The sequence below is a fragment of the Bacillus rossius genome, chromosome 5 (assembly GCF_032445375.1).
Source record: "Bacillus rossius redtenbacheri isolate Brsri chromosome 5, Brsri_v3, whole genome shotgun sequence".
Lineage (NCBI taxonomy): Eukaryota > Metazoa > Arthropoda > Insecta > Phasmatodea > Bacillidae > Bacillus > Bacillus rossius.
Genome location: NC_086333.1, coordinates 11,691,366 through 11,717,297, shown reverse-complemented (window position 1 = coordinate 11,717,297; position 25,932 = coordinate 11,691,366). Strand labels below are relative to the sequence as shown.

At 38.6% G+C, this 25,932-nt stretch overlaps 2 protein-coding genes and 1 long non-coding RNA gene across 7 annotated transcripts in view; 2 read left to right on the top strand and 1 right to left on the bottom strand.

Annotated features, from left to right (window-relative positions):
* Window positions 1-5,620: 5,620 nt before the first annotated feature.
* On the top strand, window positions 5,621-8,406 carry LOC134531588 (uncharacterized). The gene is made up of 2 exons (XR_010075038.1): window positions 5,621-6,108; window positions 6,604-8,406. It is a non-coding gene; the product is annotated as an uncharacterized LOC134531588 (long non-coding RNA).
* Window positions 8,407-9,991: 1,585 nt separating this feature from the next.
* Window positions 9,992-13,990, bottom strand: LOC134531587 (putative nuclease HARBI1). Its single transcript, XM_063367310.1, has 4 exons — window positions 13,486-13,990; window positions 13,244-13,300; window positions 12,557-12,772; window positions 9,992-11,276 (listed from the first exon to the last, which is right to left on the bottom strand). Exons 1-4 carry the CDS (start codon window positions 13,774-13,776, stop codon window positions 10,776-10,778), a joined length of 1,065 nt encoding a protein of 354 aa, XP_063223380.1. The 5' UTR covers window positions 13,777-13,990; the 3' UTR covers window positions 9,992-10,775.
* Window positions 13,991-21,592: 7,602 nt separating this feature from the next.
* The window catches only part of LOC134531585 (tRNA (guanine(26)-N(2))-dimethyltransferase), a 161,593-nt gene continuing 157,253 nt past the window's right edge, over window positions 21,593-25,932 (top strand). The window contains exon 1 of one of the 5 annotated variants that reach the window (XM_063367301.1): window positions 21,593-21,676. The gene's annotated coding sequence lies outside the window, so the exon portion shown is untranslated. The other 4 variants (XM_063367303.1, XM_063367302.1, XM_063367304.1 and 1 more) reach the window with 4 other exon arrangements.

Sequence of the window (25,932 nt, the reverse complement as noted above, 5' to 3'; positions counted from 1 at the left end):
GGAGGCATACCCAGTTTCCAATGTAAGGTTGGGTACACTCGTGGCACTGTTGGAGGGGGAGGTGTTGCCCCGGTTTGGCTATCCGGCTGTGCTGTTGAGTGACAACGGGGGACAGTTCAGTGGTGCCTGCTGGCGGGAGGCATGCAGGAAGTGGGGGGTCGTGCACCACACGACCCCTACATACCATCCCCGTGCCAACCCAACCGAGAGATGGAACCAGGAGGTCAAGGCTGAACTCCGTCTCCGGTTGGGAAACGATCACACGAAGTGGGACGTACATATCTCTAAATTGCTTTATTGTCTGAGACGTCGGACCAACGCCGCTACTGAGTACTCACCCGCGGAGATGGTCCAGGGCCAGAACTTGGCCCTGCAGGGTGAGTGCCGGGTGGTTGCCGCGGCGACGGAGGGGGAGCTGGGAGACGCCCTCAGGACAGAAATGTCCGTCATGCGGGACCAGGCACGTCAGCGCCAAGAGGCGTACGTCCAAAAGACAACGCCGGTGGCGGGACGTCCTTCTCCGCCGCTGGAACCCGGTGACATTGTGCATGTGCGGCAGCACCACCAGTCGTCCAAGGCTAAGAACTTCAATGCAGGGCTGTCACCTAAATGGTCAGAGCCAAGGCGGGTCATCCGCAAGTTCGGGCCCACGTCGTACCTGGTACAGACGCCGAGCGGACGACCTCAAAGCTACACAGGGACAACCTTCGGCGGGCGGGAGGAGACCAGGCGGATTCTGAGATGACAGGTGCAAGGGAGGTCCCTGGGGAACAGGAGGCAGGCGCGGTCTATGGACCAAGAGGAGGAAACGCCCTATAGAACTGCGCGGGGAAGTATTGGCCAGGGGAGACGCGGGGTGCAGAGGGACATGGATGTTGAGTCACACGAGAGCCAGGAGCGAGCTTTTGCCACGCAGACAGAGGACAAGAGCTCCGGGAGGGAACCGGACAGGGGCCCACTGCCTAGCGGGGAAGGGGTAGCGTGTGATAAGGTGCAGGGCCAATGTCAGGCATCCCCGCATCACGGTAAAGCGGAGCAGGTGGCGTGTCTTAAGGGGCAGGAAGGGGAACACGACATTGGTCGGGCACGGGAACTGATAGGTGAGAATAGTGAGGGGATGGAGATTACGTAAGTGGAGGAGAGGGACATGGTAGTGTGGCCGTCCAGCCACGAGCTGGCGGGGACTGAGCAGAAGGGCACCGTCATGGTGCCAGAAGCGGACAGCAATGACACGGAATCGTTAGGGGACTGGTACAGCCCTATCTGGCCAGTGGACGTCAGCCTGGCTACCTGCAGTTTTACGGTCTCCGTTACGGAGCCGGAGTCGGAAGGGGAGGAGTCGGACGTGAGTGGGTCAGTTCAGGGGAGGAAGAACCCGCCACGCCGATGGCAGGCGCCTGTGCAGACGTGTGGTCCGGCGAGTCCTGATGAGGGGGCTCACACCACACGGAGGTACCGGTGGGAATCCTGGTAGACACGTCGTGCGACGTGTCGGACGAAGCTGTCCAGGTGTCCACGACGTCAGGGGAGGAGACGGGCATGAGTGGGTCAGTACAGAGGAGGAAGAACCCGCCATTCCGATGGCAGGCGCTTGTGCAGACGTGTTCTCCGGCAATTCCTGATGAGGGGGCTCACGACCACATGGAGGTACCGGTGGGAATCCTGGTAGACACGTAGTGCGACGTGTCGGACGAAGCTGTCCAGGGGTTCACGACATCAGGGGAGGGGCGGGGACCCGCAGTCCAGGGGGACAGGACAGGAAGACCCTCCCGAGCATGCAGGGCGCTGACCTACCTGAAGGACTACGATTACCACCCACTACCTACACAGACAGCCACTCTTGACAAGACGCCACATGTCAGCGTGATGAACCTGCTGCCCTCGTTCGCGCACAGGGGTAACATGGACAGGACATCCCTAGGGCGGCCAGCCGGCACGCAGCACGTATCCGATTGTGTCTTGTAAATATGTTCATGGAAGAGGGGCGTTGGCGCACATAGTGGCCTCGTTGAGGGGGGGGGGGGAATTTGACGTCGACCCAAGTGTCTCCCCTGCTCATAAAGTTCGTTATGCTGTGCCAACCCCTGACCCTGCCCTGCCCGCCGTGCAGTGAATGTGTGTTATGTGGAACATACTGTATATTTAATAACGTGTCATTTTTATTATTTGTATATATTATATTTTTTCGTAAACTTTTATCATTATAATTATATATTTTTCTTAAGTATAATGTTAATTGCTGTAACCGGGCGACGAAGCCGAGGCCAACACCCGGAATCACTCCGAGCGCTGCACGTGTCGCGAAGTGGGGGGGATGACGGGCAGAGAGGCAGAGACGCGGCAGGAGGGGGCAGTAGTCATCTGGCGGCCGAGCAAGGAGGTCGCACGGCGAGACGAGTGCGGCAGCGAGACATGAGCCACGACTTGTGAGATTGTATCCGGGCGATCGGGACTTTCACGTTCACGGGCGTTACGCTATCGGTCGCCATTGTAACTAATTTAATTGTAAATAAGTATTTTCTTGGTTTTTTGAGGCGGGACATTGCGCGCATCGGGGGACACGTGCGTGCCGTAACGAGACGGACTTTACGTCGCTGGCGACGGCGTGCAAATTAATTGGTTTCTCGCAATCATAGGGAAGGGACAGAGACAGTTCATAAATCGCATACGGAAACAGGGGGTGCAGTCCGCACTTGGCGCCTGCCCAACCCCAAACACGTGCAGCCGAGCCTCACTCCGCTGGGGGACGGGTGTTGTGCCGCGGATTGCCCATGTACCTAGATTACGTGAAGGGCTCAATAAATACTTGTGGTCAAACTGTCGAAACATCATTGTAGCTCGGATAGTGTTAATTTTCCCCGCCACGAGGCCTGAACCCTCCCTGAGAATACGACGCAACCCGCATCACGGGGGTGATATTCGGGGCTACGGCAAAGCATATGTCCGAACTACACCACGGACCCTCAACACCGCCACCCACAGCAGTCAAACAAGGGAGCGCACAAGCAACATCAAGTAAGGAGGGAGCTCAAGCAACCACATGTGCATTCGGGTGGCTAGTCTGGGGGCAGGTGGGAGCATGTCACTCACACATATGAGATTGGGCTGCTGTCTCAAATTAAGGAGGCATTGACGTAGGCCTTCTGTGTCGGTGCTTAGCCCACCACTCATCTGCCATGACTTCAGCTCAGAATGTAAGTTTGGCTTCGATAGGTCGAAGCAAGGGATCGAGAGTATCGCGGAAGATGGTCGAGGAGATAGCAGATGATGCATAGTGAGCGACAGGAATTTGATGCTGAACTCTTTTAACTTTAAATAGTGGCAGTAAAAATAAATAGTTATATAAAACCATTATTGTGTAGTTAAGGCATGTGTAGAGTCTAACTACCACCTCTCATTGGGCATAAAGACAGGTCAGAAGCAGCGAGATTCACGATTTGCGAAGTTTCGAAGATGGCCTGGCCAAACGAAAACGGAACCATGTAATGAGACCTCTAAAATTTGCTTTGTTAGAAGAGGAGTAGGCACGGACGTGTTAACTTGAGTTTTTAATTGTCAACGTCGTGCTCTAAGAGCTGTGCGGAGTGTACAAGGGGAGCATTCCGCCAGTGGGGACTGTTACTTTTGGAGATTGGGCTTTATTATTGCAGGAGGTTTGGTGTCACCTTCAAGAATCGACAAATACTTTTAAACATACATGTTTACCCAAAAATTAATACAATTGTAGGTATTTTGAAACAAATGTTTACTGAGGTCTTCAGATCCCTTTAAATTTAGCTGCTACACATTATTTAATGGTTATGCAAATTATTATTTTAAGTATACAGATTAGCCAGGCACATGCTAACGAGTGCGATTAAAAAAAAGCACTTTAATATGATGGCGTAACATTTATTTATTCACACCTATATTTTTTACAAAAATTCCGTAAATGGTTTCCTGAAAATTAAAATGTTGTACGAGTCAAAAAATATATATTAAATTAAGTAAGGCATTGGTACATATTAGACATTTACCATGCACTAATAAGAATAAAATAAGATTAATCTGGAAAACAATATTTCAAACATTGAGACAGAATAAGGAATAATATCATATTTTACACGAAGCTTCCTTTTAATATAATTTTAATTATGGATTCAACTACTACTAACACCGTTAGTTCTCAGGTCGCTGCGAGCTTTTCTAAACCGACGAGACACTACAAGGCAAAGAATAGGAAGTTGTGAGACGTATCTGTAAGGGCGCGGTTACACGGGAGTCTGAACTACTTCAGGTGAACATGTTCAGCTGTTGAGTGTGGTTACACACAGTCTGAACATGTTTCGTTCGAGGCCATTTCCCATTTAACTTAAACAGGTTGGCAAAGTAGTTCAGATCGACATATCTTCTACATTAGCCTCTGATTGGCTGTTTAGAATATAAACAGTCTTTTGCAGAAATTCAAGCTGGAAAGTGTTTCTGGCACAAGTTCGAGTAATATTTTACCGAATGCAACAAAAAAAATCAACAGATAATTATATATATATATATATATATATATCCTAATTTTCTTAAAACTGAGATAGGTACTCTCGCTCAAAAAATAATAATAAATAAGTTTAAAAATTTTACTGTGCATGTTGTTTGAATTCCCGATTTGTAAAAAAAAAATATTGAGCAATATAAAACACATTCCATTTGTGCTGATAATGCTGTATAAACAAGTGAGAATATCACGCGTTTTCAGGATACAATTACAAAATAGATATCAACAACACAGTCATTCGTTGACAGTAGACAATCGGTATTAGAGCTAAACACACTTTTCAGCAACTACAGTGTAACCGTACACTTTCGCGTTTGTAAACGTGTTTACTTAAACATGTTCACCTGAAGTAGTTCAGGGTCCCGTGTAACCGCGCCCTTAGACCATTGTCTCCTCTCGAGGAAAAGTTTGGATGGTAAGTTGTTTGCAGTAGAGATGCAAATATCGGCGGAAAATATCGAATATGAATATATCGATTACTTTTAAAACTATTCAAATATTCGCCACGAATATTTAGGGAAAAATATCGATATTTCGATACATCGACATGAATATTTTACGATAAATGTTTCTACTACATAAATAAATGCACAAATATACTGTATTACTCAGTTTTATTCAGTAATTTCCAAAAATAATAAATTCTTCATCTTTGATGACTAAAATAAGTATCGATGTTATACGTAAAGGTAAAGTAAAAATATTTGAACAGTGAAACTAACTTTCTCATGTTCAGTTGGTGCTGTAATAAATGATTTTAGCATCATTTCTGATTGATGAAATATTTTCAATTAAAATGCATTATTTAAATCAGGTGCAGGAAGTAAACAAAACACCATGTACACTGTTACAAAATATTTTAAATCACAATATAGCCAGAAAAAAACTGTGTATAGCAAAAAAAATTAAAATTTACAAATATTTCTAATTATTATTTAAAAAATAGTAATAACAATGCATCAATTTGCTATCCTAATATTTGATAAATAACAAAAAATCTCATAAATGGTGGACTGGCTGTTTTGCTCTTCTATTGTTTGATATAACTGGTGCAAGCTTTCTTTGAAATAGAGGTAAACATTAAGGGCCGTATGCACAGATTCTACTAGAAGCCAAGTGTCTACTCGTACTTCCTTTAGTGAAGGATTTGAAGTTCACTAAATTTCGTATGTTAGAAATATTTTAGTATAAGCCCGGCTAGGTTTTACAAAGTAAAGTGAAGAATGCTACTTAATTACGAAGGTGGCCGAGTTTACTCGAATAAGGCCCGAAATCAATGACGTCGTTCATGACGACATAACCTCGGCCAATAGGAAACCTATATTGTATATTTATTTTTTTGTATGTGAAAATAATAAACATTTGTGTATCCACCGATCCACGTGGTCGTTATGGATTGTGCTCCGAGGCAATTTGCCGAAAGGTTTTCTATGAATGAGAAGTCAATTTTATTTTCATTAGTGGAAAATAGGGCAAAAATAGTGGAAGCCAAAAAAACGGATTTCAAAAACGTCGCCGAAAAGCGGAAAGCTTGGCAGGAGATTGAAAAAGATTTCAATTCTTATTCAGAAGTCTCCAAGGTTAGTAGCAAATTATTAAAATAAAGGAACGTACTTTAGTGTTTTTATATCATATGATCTGTTGGACTGCATATAGTACCCAATGTTTCATTATAAATTTTTTTATTAACTGCCTCTCGTTAATCCAAAGTTGATCATGTATTTCTGCATAATTCTAATACACATTATTGAAAGCAGCGACATTAAGCAGTTAATAATTTAATTATTTTACATTGAAGGGTGTATAAAAATTTTCTAAAATATCTCATCTGCAAAGATTATTTTTGGCCGATTTTTTCTTTCACATTTAACTATCACTTAAATTAACTATTTAAATAGGCTAATAAAATCAGATTGTGGTATTTTAGATGGATTATATTCTGCATAAAATATACATTTTATGCTTTCAGAAGTTTGTGTTTTTCCATCATTATTGAAATAATAAAACTGTGCATGTTGGAAAAGTTATCAGAACTTATGGCATTACTACAATTGTTTTTACTTTTTTTGTTGCAGCGTACTGCATCCCAGCTAAAGAAATGTTGGGAAAATGAGAAAATGAAGAGGAAGAAGATCCTTGCTGCCAACACAAGGCAGCGAATGGCCACTGGTGGTGGTCCATTTGTCCAGGAGCCCTCCACGAACCCCGAATTGGAAGTGGCATTAGCTGGGACACAGCACTTTATTGTAGATGGTGGCGATCATGACATGGTCGTTTCCGCAGACAGTGCTGAAAATGCTGCTAAGTACCAGGCAGTAATTGCATTGGACCATGACTATGAGCTGCCCATTTCAGAATCTATGTCTGAAGAAGAAATTACTTATGAGGTGGAGGTTGACAGCCCACAGGTGAGAAAGAAGGATGCTCTCCTTTCTGGACGCTCCAATAAGTCAAATACACGTCGTGAAGTAGCAATTGAAGATGAACTGCAGCATCGCCTGCATAAACTTAACAGTACAGAAAAGCGGGAAATTGAGCATCATAAGCTTTTGATGCTTGAGCAGAAACTGCGAGTGAGGGCAGCAAGAACTGCTGCAATATATACAAAAGAGCTTCACGAGCAGGCAAAGAATCATCGTGAAGAAGAACACAAGTTGCGAATGGAATTAATGAAATCAGGAAACGGGAAAACACTGTAAATTGCTTGCATATTACAGTCGATAACCATTTTTATATTATGCCCTTATTTGTATTTATTCTTTCCTGTGGTTTCTAAATTGCACTTAGTAAAATTCTGCAAAATGGCACGGTAAAATTGAAAGAAAGCCTCTTAGCTGAAAAAAAATCCAAAAACCAGTTTTTATTAATGTCCTAACATATTTTCCAAACATTATCTAAGAGGGCATTGCGATATTGTTTACAATTTTCCAGATTGAATCTTTTTAAGGAGTGGTTAGATTAAGTTATATAATAGATAGTGTAAAATTGTGAGAGTTGTTGGTTATTATGTTAGCTAACTGTGAAATTGTTTAAACAGTTAAGTTTGTTAAGCCATATAAAAATATACTGTTTGAAGTTGTGTCAGCGACTGGTTAGGTTAGTAGCATTACAAATAGTAGAGAGTTAGGATGGTGTGTTGGGTTAAATGAAGAGACATTTCAAATTGGTAAAACTAAGAAATTATTTAAATGATCTGAAATGTTTCTAGCATAGCTTAATTAAATACTAATGATCCATAATACTTAATCAAGGATTTTAAATTGAACTTACCACACCTAATATATCCCATGCCCACTATTTGATGTAGCAAACCCATCCCTTTTCATAGTATCACACAGTATTTGAAATAAATATACCTGACTTATCTACTTGTTAAAAATGTAAACTACTGCAAAATATTTGAAGTATCTTACAGAGAAAAATTGCATAACATGTAAGTAAAAACATCAGAATTTTGATTAGATTTTTTTTTGTTCAGGAAAGAGGCTTTCCTTTAAAATTACCAAATGCAGCTGAAAATTCAATGTTCCTAAGAGAAGGTGTATACAACATAAATGAGCAATGTGTTATTTATTTTTCATATGTATGATTAGGAATCCAAATTATAATTATTGGGACCATTTACAAATGACAACATTCATAAGCAGACAGTAACTGAATTTATTAAAATTTTGGGGGTTCGTTAAAATATTGACAAGTGTGGTCATCTGTGGTGTTGTGGTGTACTCCAACTAATGATTAGAAAATGTGATTGAAAACAACTAGTGTTGGTAGGTATTGAACAGTGTATTTTATTTGTAATTGTATGTTTTGCTTGACCATAGACAATACTGATTCAATTTCCAACTGAAAATATTGAAATAAAAGTCTGAAAATTATTTTATTGAGCTTCTCTTATTTAGTTTGATAATGTTATCTAACAACTTTGTGATATGTCAAGGAAATAAGTGGTTTAAAATACTTTTATACATTTTTGCAGATAAGTAATCAAAATAACCATTTTTGAATTTTGTTTCTCCCGTAAGTGCACCTACTCTTGGAAATTACTGTATGTAGTCTTAAATATTTTTGCAAATATGTTTATAAATTTTCATGTAACTACATTAGCACCCTCTGAGACATATATGTATTAAAAATTAAGAGAAAAGACTGTTTAGGGTAGGTAAGCAACATTAATGACTAATAAATTCCCTAAAATTCCAAGATTTATACAAATAATTAATACAACTGACATAACCAACCATTTACGCATGTTCCAATTCATCTACTTCTAAGAAGCTGCTCAGAAAATTTTTTTTATTAATATATTGAACAGTTTAGCATAGATTTAATTTATTATTAATATAGCTTATATAAGAAAAACATTCAATTTAGTTATTATTCACTTTATTTCCAAAGATCTTCTCTTTTTAAAATTAATGGCTTCTTAAAAAAATAAAATATTGTGAAATTTTAGAATGACAATTAGTTGTTTATTATTGTACACATTGTTAAAGATCAAACATTTATGCTAAGCTTCAAAAATGTTGTTTCTTCCTTTATTTATCTCTGTATATTTATACAGCGATGTTTATGCATTTTGAACCTTGCCTGGTTTTGCACTGGTCCAATGTGATATTCTCTTGAAACCTAATCTAGCAATAGGTTTGTTTTATATTGCTATGTTATTTAAATTAGTGTTAGAACTTACTGTGTTAACTGCTGCTATAGTTTAGTCCCGTTTATAAACTGCAGTGAAACTTTAATGTTAAACAGCAAAATAGACAATTAAAGGCATAACAGTATGCATACAACATTTATAATAAGAGGAAGGTTTGGCTAATTTTTAAGCACATTAAACAGTGTACATAGTTACAACTCTAACATCAGACTAATAATAAATGTAAATATTTGACATTATTTCGACTTTCCATCATTTTGTAATACCTGCAAAAATGTTAAAATTGCAACAGACCATTCCAAGAGGACTCATTAGCAATTTATTGTTTTTTGCATAACCAATGCTTTTATGACCACTAATCTCTAAAAACAGATCTCTTGTCTCTCACTCGACTTTACCATACACAGCAATAAATGGTGCTGAAAGCAGGGTGATAAGCTATTTATATATCTCTAGATAGTTGGTTAAAACTTTTTAGAACTTATTTTACTGCTATATACATACACTAATTCTAAGAGTATCTGGTATCTACTATTGTCAATTTTTCTTTCATTATTTAGAAAACCAGGTTTCAAGGATACTAAAAATTTTTAACTTGCTGCAAAAGGGCTGAACACTGGCCAATTATATTGTCAGACACACTCCTCCATTGTGATCACTCTCATCACTGTGGACCTTTTAGCAGTAATCTTTCCGTTACCTGCAGTGTCAGTGTGTCTAGTCTGTCTCCAAGCAAATCTCACCCTACACCACACAATACACTTACATTGGCACAAGGAAAAGGGGAAAAAAGACACACATGCTTTTGTATTAAAATCATTGAGACTTTATTCAGTGCAATATAAATCTTGTTGAAGTATTTATTCTGCATCTATATAGCTTGGTAATTATTATGAACACACAAATCACTTTATTTTAAAATCAGTAATTACGAGGCTTGAGAAATGCAGCTGGTTAAATTAGGGTATGTTCTATCACGACATTAATATGCATGAATAATTAATAAAAAAACTCATTGAAATTCATTGATAATATGCACTTTTCATTTATATACATAAGGCTTAACTATTTCTCCGATTCCCATAGGCCTCACATAACCCACATCATGAAATGCTAAAGTTTTATTAGATACTTAAGATTTGCAAAGTGGTTAAATAAATGTTAGGATAAAGACTGCTAACTGACACCTTAAAAAGGTATATTTTTTATGTAATCGCTTAACAACACAGAAACCTGTTAAAAGAAAAGAAAAGCTTCACTAAATTTCAATTGTATAAAAAAACTGAACAAATAAACATCATTACATACACATTGCAGGAAACTTACCCATTTACTCACATTTTTGACCCATTGCACCAGTTTCCACATCACCTTAGAGGAAGCTCTCTGGAGGTATAGTGCTCAATGCGTTATCTCCTATATTTATATACATGGCGAGATTCCCCAAGAGGCCTATTACATTCCATGTTCTAGACTGTGCCTGGAAAAATAAAAAAAAATTAATTCACTACTGAAACTATTAAAAAAAATTAAAAAATACATTTGAAGCAGTTATGTACAGAAAACCACGGAAACTACGTAATGCATTCACACAAAATGACGTTCAATAAACATTGCTCTCATTGCAGCTCCTCGGTGGTTGCGTGGACGCAAGTTTGCAACTGGCACTATGGGTAAAACACGAAGTTCTTCTACTGGAGGTGGCAAAGGCTCTTCATGCTGAACCGCAATGTTGTGCAGCACAGCACATGCAAGAATAACCTTGTTTGAAGTAGCCAGTTTCGTTCGTAGTTTTTGCCCAAGGCATGCAAACCGCCTCTTCCACACTCCAAATAACCGTTCCACAATGTTTCTTGTTCTTCTGTGAGCTAAATTGTATCTGATCTCAGCTGCTGTCGTTGGAACCAGTACTGGTGTGTACAGGAATGGTAACTGTGGATACCCATTATCTCCTAGAAGTATTCCTGGGAGTCCTTGATTTTCAAACCTAACCATCACCCTGCTGTTACTAAATATCCTGGCATCATGGGTACTGCCAGGCCATCGTGTTACAATGTCCATGATCTCGAGGTTAGGACCTGCAACAACCTAATGTATATACATACATTTGTTAAATTACCCAAACACTTAAAATTCATATAATGTTTGGCTGTACAAAAAAAAAGTAAATACTAAAGAATCTCTAAAAATGGTTAACATTTAAAAATCTATATGATTAACGGTTTAATTTAATTTTAAACTTGTTTAAGGTTTTTACCGAATGCAGAAGCAGGTTACTAAAAATAAATTCTCAATTATCATCTCAAGTACAGTAATGAATTCAATTTTTTGTTAAATTCTCACACCGCTGCACTTTCCATTCATTAATAATAAAATTCCTAAATAATTTTTTTGAACACCTGAAACATTCCTGTAATTTTCCTGAAAATATAATTTCTAAATTCCTACCAGATTCCGAATATTCAGTTTATAGTGCACATTACAATGTGTGTGCACTGACACACCTGTAGCCATTTTTTCTTTCCCACATGGGTCTGTGTATATGATTTCGAGAACTCAAGTCAAATCATGAGACTGGTCTATTAAGTTAAATAACCTACACAAAAAATACTGTAAAATAATGTTATCAGTTGCTAAGGAATTGCTAATATAAGATACAGCTATCCTCACCTAACCAACCACACACAATTTATCACTATTTTAAATGTAGCTAACGTAACCTAATTACCAGCCCACACTATTTTTAATATTTTAAACAAAGCTCAAAAATTAATTTCTCTGTCATTTAAGTATATGAAAGACAATATAGACATCTTTTATTCACGTTTTTATTTATAGTATGTACAATTATTGAAGTTGCTTGTGCGAACTGCAAACTTCCGTGACCTCCAATGAATTTAGGAACTGTTTAGGCCACAGAATGCACTGATATTAATTGGTTGTTATGCTACATGGCAATTCCAAAGCTACCATTAAAAACATCTAACAGTATTTTTATTGTAGCTATACTAATTATATCAACCCATTGAAATATTTTAAAATAACTTAAATGTTACTAACTTAACCCATCTCCCATTCTCACACTATCACAAACTTGTAATATTTATGCTGAACATGCACAAATGTGGCCTCGGAATGGATGTTGTGAACGTGAGGTTTGCCCACCTAGGAAAGCAAAAAATGAGAGTGGCCACATCAATGCAAAGGTAATGTAATGTAATCAATAAACTGTGATTTTTCAGAAATCAGTAGCAATTTATAAACACTATTTTCAGGTTAAAATATAAGAACAGCTTTAGTGCTCCAAAAAAGTGTTTTCGAAATTACCTCTCTTTTACGACACAAACATAATAATTATCTACACAAACCTGAACATTCAAGGACATGTACTGTTTTCTGTTACGGTACAACTCAGGAAACTGGCCACCAGGATTACTAATACAGATGTGCGTGCAGTCAATACAACCAGTGACTCCAGGAAATTCACCCAAATCGTAGAACTTCCTCTGGTTACTACGAATACCTCCTGGTCCTGGGAAGTGTGCATACTGCAGCAAATGTCCTGCCAGCTCATTTGAAGTTACCTGTAAAATATGTTTCACATACTTATAATTTAAATATAAACTACTCACTCCAAACTCATAAAAGTGTAGGTAAATGCCTCGTAATTTTAACAATTTAAACAACTGCTCTATAATATTTATTGCCATGATTACCAACATTAATAGGGCAGCACAATGTATTACCATGACAAATTAACTTGTTTTGTTAGTCACTACTTTATCGGTTCATTTAGCATGTAAACAGTAATCCACCTACAAATTTTTCCAGAAAACTCTTAATACCAAACTGTTATTAGATAGACAATTTGGGGTAATAGCCTAGTTTGGGGTCTCTTGCTAAAAAAAAAAAAATTATTTCGAAATATTTATTTTCAACTTTTTTCCCAAATGCCCTGCTCCTACTTTTTAATGGAAATTAACATGTCAAATGAAGGGCACAAAACTGTCTTCCAAAATGATGATGTACATAACCTAAACTTAAGCAACTCTAACCTTGATAATTCTGCTTACTGTTGCTTGATTCAAGTGGATAAGGTCACCACAAACAATCTGAAAAATAACGAACACAGGTTAGTAATTTCTCTCTTAAAAGAAATATCGGGTAAATAGGCATGTTTATGACAGCATTACGAAAAAAGACAATAAATAGGTAAATGTATTTCTATCAGTTACACCTCATTTACAACCAACATACCTGTCGTCAGACACTTTAAATAAATTTTACTCTCACGTACCTGAAAACTGTTACTACCATAAAAGCGTAGTGCAGTGGTAACTTTAACAATTGCTGGCACCGGCAAACCACGCTTATCTCCATTGTCAGCCGCAACAAGGGGCACGATGGTACCAATTACAGTTTCTTTTGTGAAACGAAAACGTTTCACAAACTCTTCATCACTAAAACATTCCAATGGATTATCCCCATCTCGAAGATACTTTCTAGGCGGCGGATTGTAGGGAACATCCCTAGCATATCGCACAAATTCCACAAACTCGTCATCCACAATGCGTCCTACAGCTTCCATGTTGTGAAAAGTAGCACTAAATAGCAATTTAGTACGGCCAATCGGCGACTAAATATTCTCTGCACGAATGCACTTAAAAAATAAGCCCCACTAATACTTCACAACCTGTGCATACCGAAATTCCGATTTAGTTAAACTTAATACTAAATTTTAGTAATAGTATGGTCTATGCATTCGGCCCTAAGTTAACTGACTGCAGAAAATTATAAAATTTGACGAGAGTAAACCTAAGTTTAGTAATTGTTGCTGTCTGTATCTATGTATGTATGTTAAATATTTTGGTAATCAAAGCACGAATGAATGCCAAGAATTAAAAAAAAATAACAGTTCAATAATACAAGTGTAGAAATTTACTGAGGTTTTATACAAATAATTAAAGTAAAATATCATTATTTTCATGGTTCAAGGTGAATACAATACTCTACAAAATACACAAAACTGTCCCATAATTTAAAAACAAGGTCAAATTATTTTTTGTAGGGGTCAACTCATTTTTAAGTTTCGGGCTCATATAATATTTAAAAAAAACTTATCAGTAGTATAACACCACATTGAACACAAATAGGTCTTAACCAATTATGACATATCAATTTCAATGGTTTGTTTAAAACACATTAAGTTAATTAAAACAACACTAAAGTAACACAATTTGCAATATTGATTAAACATGACCGACAATCTAGATTGAGATTTGCTGTATATCTTTATGCAACAAAACTGCCAAAAACACAATTCCAAATGTGGTTACAACCAAATAAATTAAGAACACCCGATTATAACTTGTATGTACAAACCTAATACAAGTGTTAAATCATAACTCTCCTTTAACACATAAGTTTACTTCACCAATATTTGTCATCGACACATATGCCAAAAACAATCTTTCATTTACATGCTCTGAAGTCAGACGGCTTCGTCTTTCGCTCAAAACATGATTCAAAGCCGAGACAGCTCTTTCTGAGGCAACTGACGAACCTACAACCGTCAAGTACTTAAGTGCTGTATTGGCCAGAGCAGGTGTACTTGTTATCCTGCTTGTCCAAAATTTAACAGGTTCACTGTTTCTTTGAATACAAGAGGTACTAAAATACAGTTTGAGCTCAAGAGGGACTGTACCCTGTGACTGTGAGTCTACAATCGAGGTTTCACAATTTTTTTTATTCTCTCTTCATGCTTGTCCCAAATAGAATCTTTTGTCAGCTGGTGTTGAAGTGGTAACAGATTGCCTTCATCTGGTTCCACAGAGGGTATACCTAGCCTGAGTGTCTCATCTTTAATATCTTGGCACAGCTTTGTTATTGCAGCTGCATTAGAAACAGGCGAAAAAGTATACAGTCTTTTAAAACGGGGGTCGAGAACTGTGGCAATGCAAAGCAAAACATTGTTTTCTAAAGGCAAAAGACGTTTTTGAATTCCATCTTCTAGATTCACTATAAGGTTTGTTGCAATGGTTGTCTTGGTCTTGGATTTTATTTCCTTCAACGATTCATTTATACAGTGTACAATTGGCAGAACAGTACTCCCTGTGATATATTTATCACCAGAGATTTCTCTTGTGGCTTCTTTAAATGGGTTAAGAACCTGAATGACTTCGGAGACCACTTCCAGGTGGGCTCCTGCTAGCATCTGGGGTCCATCTTTATGGGTTACACTTGCAAGAATTTGCGCAACAACTGGAGAAAGTTTTTGAAACTTATCTAACATGTCATGGGTGGAATTCCACCTAGTTTCAATGTCTTGGGACAAATAGAGATAAGAGCCCTCAGATTTTCCCATTTTCTTCTGTTGTTCTCGCAGTGCATCCATTGCTAAGACACTGTGTTTAAAGTATGTCACAATTCTCTTCACCTGAGTCAGAATTTTTTCAAAATCTTTTGTTGCTGACAATGCACCCTGAACTAATAGGTTAAGAATATGTGCAAAGCACACTATTCTTTGTTGGGCGGAAAAGAATATATCTGCAGCTTTTGTCATGTTCGAAGCTCCATCTGTGGTAAATGACACTATCCTTCCTTTTTCTATCCCAAACTGTTTGATTGACTTTGCTAGCTCTTCTGCAATGTGCTCGCTGGTGTGGCTCTAGGTCATTTGAATTGATCCTAGGCAAACACATTGGAAAGTGGAATCAGACTCATCGACAAAGTGTGCATTTATCACAAGGAAACTTCTAGTAGAATTCAGTACTGTACATATGTCAGCCGTGATGGCAACATACTTAGATGTTGCTAATTTACTTATGATAATTTGCTTGATAGAAAAGTACTGATTTTCCAGTAATTTGGTGATGGTGGGTCGGGATGGAATCTTGTAAAGAGGACATACAATTTTCATAAACTTTTGAAAACCAGTTTTGTCCACAGTAGAAAGAGGAAGATTATCCTTACAGATCATGTATGTCAAAACTTGTGTGATGGCTGCATCTTTTACTCCACCAAATTCAAATCTTGATCTTCGTTTCAGGTAATTTGTGAAAGTAGTTTGTTTTTTCTGTTGGATAACGACACTGCTGTCAGTGTCATCACTTATTTTAGAAGATGAACTTGTACACGTGTACTCTTGCATAAATGAGCTGATGCTTGCTATATTTGCAAGGCTATGTGAACATGTACGGCTGCCAGAGTTTTCAACTTCTATCTCGTCAACGTCAGCAATATCCTGACAAAAAAACATAGCAAACTTGAATAAGTAACTCTTGCATTTCAGGGGGAAAAATTATGGCTGTTTTAATAAATTTATGGTTGTAACATACAATTTCGTCCATTAAGAGGTGAAACATGTAATATTTTTACAAAAACGAAATAATCTGAACATAGCTCCTATGCGGTATCATAAATTAATATATATCTCATATCACATTCAAATTCACCTCTGATTAGGGATTTTTAAACAATCACAAATACTGTATGCTGCTTTAAATGTTTCAAATGAAATTCGGAAAAAAACTTCTAGGAAAGTTGTTTGCACCACCAAATATATAAATATTAATGATAATGTACTGACGTCGTCCGACCGAAGGCCACCCCAAAGCCCGACCTGCAACCGCCAGTATACGTTCCCGCTAACGAAACGCGCCCATAGCCATGGCCCACCCGAGTCAGGCGAGCCACCAACAACCAAGGTAGAGCCCGGCCCGATAATAAACAGAACAACATTACAGCCGACCACGTTGCTAAAAACACACACAGAACATAAACAATATTACGTAAAATTTAAACGCCCGTTTAATCAAGGTGCGACGTAGGAGTGCCCGGGCACTCACGTGTGTAAATGTCCCGACATGCATGTGAGTGTTCCCCTAGCGGCCTTCTGCCTGGATTAATTAAGTAATCCATGTGACGTAATTATATGACACTTGTGTTCGTTATTAACCTACACCAGAGCAGCCCGACAAGAGACGAACAGTCTTTGGTGTGACGTATAAATTAAAGAACGTAATTCGTAAAAATACTAATCTCTAAATTGTAGAAGGGGCAAGTAAAGTAAATTTAGCTTTGATAATTAATGTAGGAAATTAGCGCCCTTAAAATCTCTTGTGAACGTGTTAGATTAGAAAATAACTTAATGAGGTCAACCCTGGCGCGAGGGACACCGAGCCTCGGCTGGACGTCATGACATCAGACAGTACAGCGCGACTCATGGACCGGGGCGGACGCACGTCCCATGGAGAGACATCACCCATTGTCTGCATTGAGTTCACCACTGGTAATTATGGTCACTTCCCCAAAACCTCTTTTTACTTATCTCTCCGTGTGCACCCGGTCCAATTTTCGGTCCAGGACTTAATCCGGCCGCATAACTTTTAAAACCCCCTGCACCACACTTGGTCTGTGGGGTAGTTTTCCAGTACACGGCACGGGCCGCCTCCCAAACCACAGAACTTAAACTAAAACCAGTCGCTCCGGCGCTGACACCCCCCGTAAGGGAACTTGGACTGATTTAGCTGCGGTCCGCGCTCCACTACAGTGGACGCGAACACCGCCTCGAGACATTGATATACGGGATTGGCCGCCTCTAATCGCCCCCACCCCGCTTTTGTATTAACAGGCTCAGAATCGCCTAGTGCCACGTTAAGACGTAACATTTAGTAATCTTGTGCGATGCCTCGAACCTGGAGCGTTCTTGAATAAACTTTGTGCAACGCACCATCACATAACGTTTTTTGTAAACTTGTGCCACGCCGTTATTACGTAACTTTTAAACTAACTTTGTGTAATTGGGTAATTTCTGTATTGTGTGACGTCCCCCTCTGTACGACGTGGTGTGTAATCAACGGTATTACCCCAAGCATGAATAAACGATGAATGCCATTTGTTGCACTACTTCAGCGCCTATTCAATTAACCATACGACTCCCAACCACTACCAAGTAGGGAACTCCTCATACCCACGCAACACCGCCGACGGTCCTAGTGGGCCACGCAGGGCAACCGACCCCACGACCCACCTCTCGACTGGAAACAGAACTAGTCCGGCGCCCACCCGGAAACAACGCATCTACAACAGCCATTCCCGCTAGGAGCCGCACCGGGACTTGAGCCCTAGACCCCGGACGACGGCAGTACTATAAATACAAAGAATGAATCCTTTGTAATGCTTTTTGAATCTTGGTTGATGGGCAGGAATGATAGCAATATTACAGCAATTTGTAATACTTATGTATTATCTGGAACGAATATGGGATCTGGTCATTTTATTTGTTGACACACATGATTACAAATATTTTACTTGTACGCCACTTGGCTGTACCATATCCGCAAAATAGAATACAGAAGTAAGTCTTACATAAATAAAATTATTTTTAACAATGTCCCATCATTGTGTACGGTAGGTATCATATGATGCACAGATCATGTAAGTTATGTCATTATTTATTTAAGCACCATAACCTAATGCATTTCACTGTAAAGTGGTTGATTAACAGTATGTTATGCTGATTTTTTAGGACAATTCTTAATATTTGTTTTTTATGAATAAAACTCTTAATTAAAATACAATATAAATAAAATAAAATACAATATAATTTTATTGACAGCATATATTCATTTCCGATAAGTTTGAGGATGTAACTACACCTGAGGAGATATTTTTACCCATAGTTTTACATGTAATTTGTATGGAAGAGTTTTTTTTTAAGTGGACAGTCTGTGTAAAGTGATATATGTTGCCATATTGGATAACTTAAGTTTCGAGGAAAATACTTTTAAATAAGTTTTAGAGTTCAAGTAGAGGTAATATAAAACAAAATAAAAAAAATGGTGCTAAAACACACTGCATTTTTTCTGCATCATAAATTTACCCTGTTGTGCTGCAACCTGCAATGTTTGTATTTGTTCCAGCAGACCTTTCAAAAATTATTTAAATTAAATAATGGCATAATGTTTAATTAATTGATTGATGTAGATGCATTTTAAAACCAAGTCACAAACTCAAGTAAAATTAACATTTGCATTGATAAATTTTGTTTGTATTGTGAGCTAACCTGTAAAAATACTTCCCACAGGACGTATTGAAGCTTTAGTATTCTATAACTAAAATAAAATGCTATCTATGCATTTTGATTAAACTATATGACGATAGTAATGATTTTTTTAAGAATCTGAAAATACGCTGTAAAATAAACATAAATCAAACTTTTCCTCATGGTTGTACCGGTTTAGGCCTAAGTCACAGAAAATGTGTAAAGAACAATTTGTATTATGTCTAAGAATGAAGAGGTGATTTTTCTATATACTGTAATACAATGAAAAATTTAATCATAGAAAAAGAATTTATTTTAGGCAACTGTACTCGGTACGCTTGCCGTCACCCGACCTATGTGAAAGGCCCGGGGGGTACCTGACGGGCGCTACGGGCGTCGCGGTGCTCTTGTTGTCTGGAGGGGCGCCAGGCTAGCGGACTGCTAGGCCGTTGATGTTGGGTCGTGGGTACTCTGGCCCCGCGTGCCCCGCCAGGTACACGGCTTGAATCTACCCTGAATGGTTCTCTCTTGACTGTGAAGGCCGCTCGGCCGTGTGGAGGACGGGAGACTCTGGAAAATTAGTATACACGAGTTGGTGAGAATTACCTTTAATCTAGTCCCGCTACAAACACTCTCACCAACACTTGGCGACGTCTAGCCGTTACACGATTAATACAGAAAAAACATAACGCTACGCGACATTAATGGTTACCGCAGCAGTCTCGCGGGACGCGGGTCGATGCTCGCTGGAGACGGCCAGCGCCGAACATTAATGGGTGCATGCGGTGCTCTATGAGCGGGCTCCTAAATTCGGCGAAACACTTACGTGTGTGCAGCCGGCAGGCATATGCACGGCGTCCTTAAGTAAAAACACTTTCGCTGGAGTCGGCCAGTACCGTACGTTTTGTGCTACGATACGTATCGCGGTATCACACTGAAGACCGTCGGGATAGGCCCGGCTCCGCAAAATACGCGCCGAGTCGACGTGGGCAGCGGTGAATTAACAAAAGGTTTTAATTTTAAAGATTTAGTACAGAATAAAAAGTAATAAAATGAAAGAAACTTGGATGCTGCCCACGGACACACGTCTGTTCCCGGCGCGGAGTGGTTCGAGACTGCCGGACATGGCCACCTCGCAAGGAAGAGAAACTTTCTCTTCTTTGTGAGTCGGCGTCAAAAGACTTATATTAATTTAATTTACTATATTATCAGTTAAAACATGTTCCAGGTGCCCAATTAAAATGTAGCACCTGGTAATTGGTGCTTAAGGCTTAACAATAGTTTTAATGTATTTAATTATTTAAAATGTGACATCAAGTTGGCGACTGTAAATTTACTACCATGTTGTCCCACTGTGAATTGTTTTAGAGGGATTTCTCCTATTCCGACATTCACGGGCATTTTAATTAAGGCCAGTGGCCGCGGTGACTGTTAATTTGGTTTGTTGTCTATTGGGGTCACACCCGAGGCGCTCGCCTGACTCAATCCGGCTGGGCAAGGGGTGCGCTCCGAAAACGGGATACGGTACTGGCGGTGCGGAGCACGGGCTTAAAGGCCATGGTCGGTACGTCACGCTAAATAACTGAAGTAACACATCCCAGGTACATATTTGTAAATTTGTAATAAATTATGTGCATGCAAAACTCATTCTAATCAATGACAAATTATTATTTTAAAACATTTAACAATGCAAGGTTGATGTATAAATCAGTTGTTCGGCGCAATATTAAACAAACAAAAATTTGAAAACTTACCTCTGTTAAAAGAACAGTTTGCTTCAGCTTCTTACTCTCCAGCACACATTCATTATAAGCATTAATATGCTTACTTTTAAGATGTGCAAATAAGTTCGTAGTTGTTCCTGAGCTGCGATATGTTTTAAAACATAAATTGCACTTCACACTTTTACTGTCTTTTTCCAGTTTTCTGAAATATTTCCACACTCTACTGGTGCTCATGATGCACACACAATTCACATTAGACTATACAGCACACCACAACACAGCACTAGCAGGAGATGAACACAGTAGAGTAAAGGCCAGCCCAGGACCCAGGAACCAGGAGTGATGCATCGAGGCTTTTGGCGAGAAACTTAGAAAAAAAACCATAAGAAAAGGTTTTTCCCCTTGTGCTTCACATAAAGTGGCAGTTCCCACCTCCCAGTGAAGTCATAAACACATATAGAGGGTTTCCAGTTAGTGTTGCTAGCTTTAAAAACCTAAAATAAAAAAAAATAAAAAAAATATTTACATGAATATGAATACTTTTATAATATCGTTTGAATATATCGTAGTTACAAAAATATTTACTCGTTTCGATAATATCAAGAGAAAATATCGAATAGTTCGATATATTCGATATATATTTGCATCTCTAGTTTGCAGAGTTTTTCTCTAATCTCCGGTTGTCTGCTGTTGTTTTTTACGCTATCATCTGCTTCTATGTTCGTAATGTTCAGTGTATTGTTTTTCTTAGAACAATTATTATCTTATTTACGACATTGTATTCAACAATAATGATAGTATATTTTTATATGATAATATTTTGAACAAATTTTTAGTAAATATGTATCTCTTTAGTTATTACAGGTTGGGTGGAGTATAACCTTATTAACACACATAACATAAGTTTTCATCATTATTACACGATATTAGGTATTGCTTAAGAAGTTTCACCTTCAGACATCTTAATTTATAATTGTATTTTTCAATAGCATCTGCTTTTGTGTGCCATGCTAAAAAAATAAACCTTAAGTCGTTCTCAATGGCTGCATCTGAATACTGGGTAAATATGTAGTTGAGCGGTATTTGCGAAAAAAAATGTTAAAAATTCGAAAATACCTTTATTAGATGCTCTTAAACTTCCTCTTTTCATTAAAAGCGGCGGAGGTAAGAAATTCCAAATACTTTAGGAGATATAAAATTTTTTAATTTCATCATATGTAGTTGAGCGGTATTTGCAAAAAAAAAAAATGTTAAAAATCCGAAAATACCTTTATTAGATGCTCTTCAACTTCCTCTTTTCATTAAAAGTGGCGGAGATAAGAAATTCCAAACACTTTAGGAGATATCGCCGTTCTTATTTTGCTGTGTAATCAATCGACCGCCGCAATTTTTTTTATTGCCATGTGTTTGTGAATGCCTAATTAATGAAAATGGTCAATTAGGTCAGGTCAGTTACATTATAAATACTTTGAAACTAAGCGTACATTAAAAATAATATGAATTAATTTCAATGGTTCTTTAGTTTTAAAGTATTTATAATGTAACTGACCTGACCTAACAAACCGGGACAAAGGATGAACAGTAACAACTCACGTAAAATTTTTTTGTTACTTATTACTTGCGCAACAATAACAAATAAGACTTTAAAATTAGAAACGTTAAAAACTCGCCTAAGTTGAAAAGAGGAAGTTAAAGAGCATAGAATAAAAGTATTTTCGGATTTTTAACATTTTTATTCGCAAATACCGCCCAACTACATATTTACCGAATACTGGCCTAATGGATCCCTTAGCTAAGGGATCCACTAAAAGTGCATCGTAGTGGACGCGGCCATCTTTGTGTTGAATCCGAATTATCACAAGGGATGCCGATGCATCCCTTCATGCATCCACTAATTCGAGATTTCTAGGGATGCGACACTCGCATCCACTAACGCGTTCCTACATCCATTAGCTTCGGAATCGGGTTTTATTTTGTTTGTGTATAATATTACTTCAGATTTTCAGCATAAGATTTGTTTAAAACATTATAAGCGAAAGTGATAACTTAAACAGAGACAAATGAAGACGTTAATAAATGTAATCAAAATACGAATTTAAACTTAAAGGATAATTCAAAACTCATAAGTATTTTTAAAGTTTACAATTTATAAAATGTATTTTATTTGGATCGCTAACATGTATAACATACACGTTACATTATTTTTTAATTGGTAGGAATTTATTATTTACGTTTTGCTGAATATTCGTAGATATCCCTACACAAAATGGCTGCGTGAACATTAGTACGACTGACATTCAACAGGTGGTGCTAGCAGTAAAAGTATTCGGATACTATCCATCCATTAGAAATGCGTCCTCTACATTGTGGCTGCATTTGCTAAGGGATGTAGGGATGTGTGTGCTAAGGATGCATCGCTATGTATTCGGATACAGCGAATGCCTATATTAGAGTTACCAACCCTTTTTGACCCAGGTTCATGTGCTCATAACTCTCACAACTCCTAAGGAACAAAAGATACAGCAACTTAAACAAACCTGACTATCTAACGGCAATACAAAAAAGGCAGGGGTAATTGTTCTGTATCACGTAGGTATACAAGTGGTAAATATGTAGTTGAGCGGTATTTGGGAAAAAAAAATGCTAAAAATCCGAAAATACTTTTATTCTTTGCTCTTTCACTTCCTCTTTTCAAAACAATCGGCGGAGATAAGAAATTCCAAATAATTTAGGAGATATCGAATTTTTTAATTTTGCAATACAAGACCTGTGCAACCATTGGACCAGTGCAATTTTTGTTATTTTGCAGTGTGTTCGTGAATGCATAATTAATAAATGGTTGATTAGGTCAGGTCAGTTACATTATTAATACTTTCTGACTAAGCGGACATTAAAAATAATGTGAATTAATTTTAATGGCTGTTTAGTTTTAAAATATTTATAATGTAACTGACCTGACCAAACAAACCGGGACAGAGGATGAACAGTAAACTAAAATGGTCGATTAGGTCAGGTCAGTTACATTATAAATACTTTCAAACTAAGGTGATATTAAAAATAAAGTGAATTAATTTTAATTATTCTTTAGTTTTAAATTATTTATAATGTAACTGACCTGACCTAACCAACCGGGACAAAGGATGGACAGTAGGAACTCACGTAATTTTTTTTTACTTATTACTTGCGCAACAATATTCAAATAACAAATAAGACTTTAAAATTAGAAACGTTAAAAACTCACCTAGTTGGAGGCGGTAATTAAACACCATTTTAAACAATAAATGAACTAAATATACACGTATTGGTTCATTTGAATTCTGGCCTATCACGAACAATCACGTGACATCATTATCCAATAAAAAATAGATACTCGTAAACAAGAAACAATGTTAAACGCCACATGAATGCGCTGGTATTGTGATGAAATTTAAAAATTCGATATCTCCTAAAGTATTTGGAATTTCCTATCTCCGCCGCTTTTAATGACAAGAGGAAGTTGAAGAGCATATAATAAAGGTATTTTCGGATTTTTAACATTTTTTTTTCGCAAATACCAATTCATGTTACAACGCTTGAGGGTAGAAAGCTCTTATTATTTGCAACCATTTTTGCCAATAAACATGTTGCCGGAAACACGTAGTTAAGCCCCTGTAGCCCCAGAAAGAGTCAGCGTAGGCAACACGTTGTAGAGTGTTATGTCGTGGATGTGCGGGCGTTCGAGTAGAGAAATAACCTTTTTAATCATGGCACAGATTTTAATTTCACTCTGAAATCAATCACAGCTTCGGCTTTGTTTCACAACATTGAAATTGTTGCATACGTTTTAACAACGTGACAGCCTAAAGCAACGGCTCAAAAACACGCCCACCTTGAGCGACACAGAGGTGGCAATGGCGAATCATGTTTTCACGGAAACGCTGGAGCATGTGTGGAGTCGACCTTATGATTTCGAACGCTTCAATGATTCGCTGTGTAAGCTCTTCTACAGTTTCTACTGGTGTAGCGTAGATAAGCCCTTTTACGTAACCCCACAGAAAGAAATCTAACGTGGTTATGTCCGGTGACCTTGGCGGCCATGCGACAGGGCCCGCTTGTCCAATCCATTGGTTTGGAAATGTTTGGTTTAAATACTCTCGCACTTGCAGGGAAAAATGAGGTGGTGCCCCGTCATGTTGGTACCACATCACACGTCGGACATGCAATGGAACTTCTTCAAAAAGACCTGGTAGTTCGTTCTGAAGGAAGTGGAGGTATCCGGTGCCGGTAAGTCGTAGCGGAAGAAAAAAAGGCCCGATGAGTATGCTGTCAACAATACCGGCCCACACATTAACTGAAAAATGTTCCTGGCGAGCTGTAACACACGTTGCATGCGGATTGAAATCATTCCAAACATGACTGTTGTGCGAATTGAGAATAGCGTCTTGAGTGAACTTGACTTCATCGCTGAATAAAACCGCTAACTCGGCGTTCCTCAATACTCTTCGAATGTACCAATGAGAAAAGGTCATGCGAAGAGGATAGTCCGCCGGACCCATGTGTTGCACTTTTTGAAGGTGGTACGGGTACAAGAGTTGCTCATGAAGAACTCGCCAAACAGCCATTTTGTCAGCGTCCATATCGGAACCTTCTGCCCTTGTGCTTGTATCCGGACTCTCCTCAAATCTCTGAAGTACATCTTCTTCAAAACTAGGAATACGAACCCTGCGTGGAGCACCAGCATTTGGTCTTGTGACGGCACATGTACCAGTATCACGCATTCGCTGAGTAAGTCTTGCAAACATGTGTGAGCTGGAATCCTACGACCCGGATATCGTTCTTCGTACAGACGACGGGCGGCTCGTCCATTTTGTCTAGCTTCCCCGTAAACTAGCAGCATGTCCGTGTACTCACTAAACGTGTACTCCATTGAGCTCCACTAAAACGTCGCCCTTTTTCAGAACCACAGCGAAAGAAATGACACCACGAGTTTGCTTGT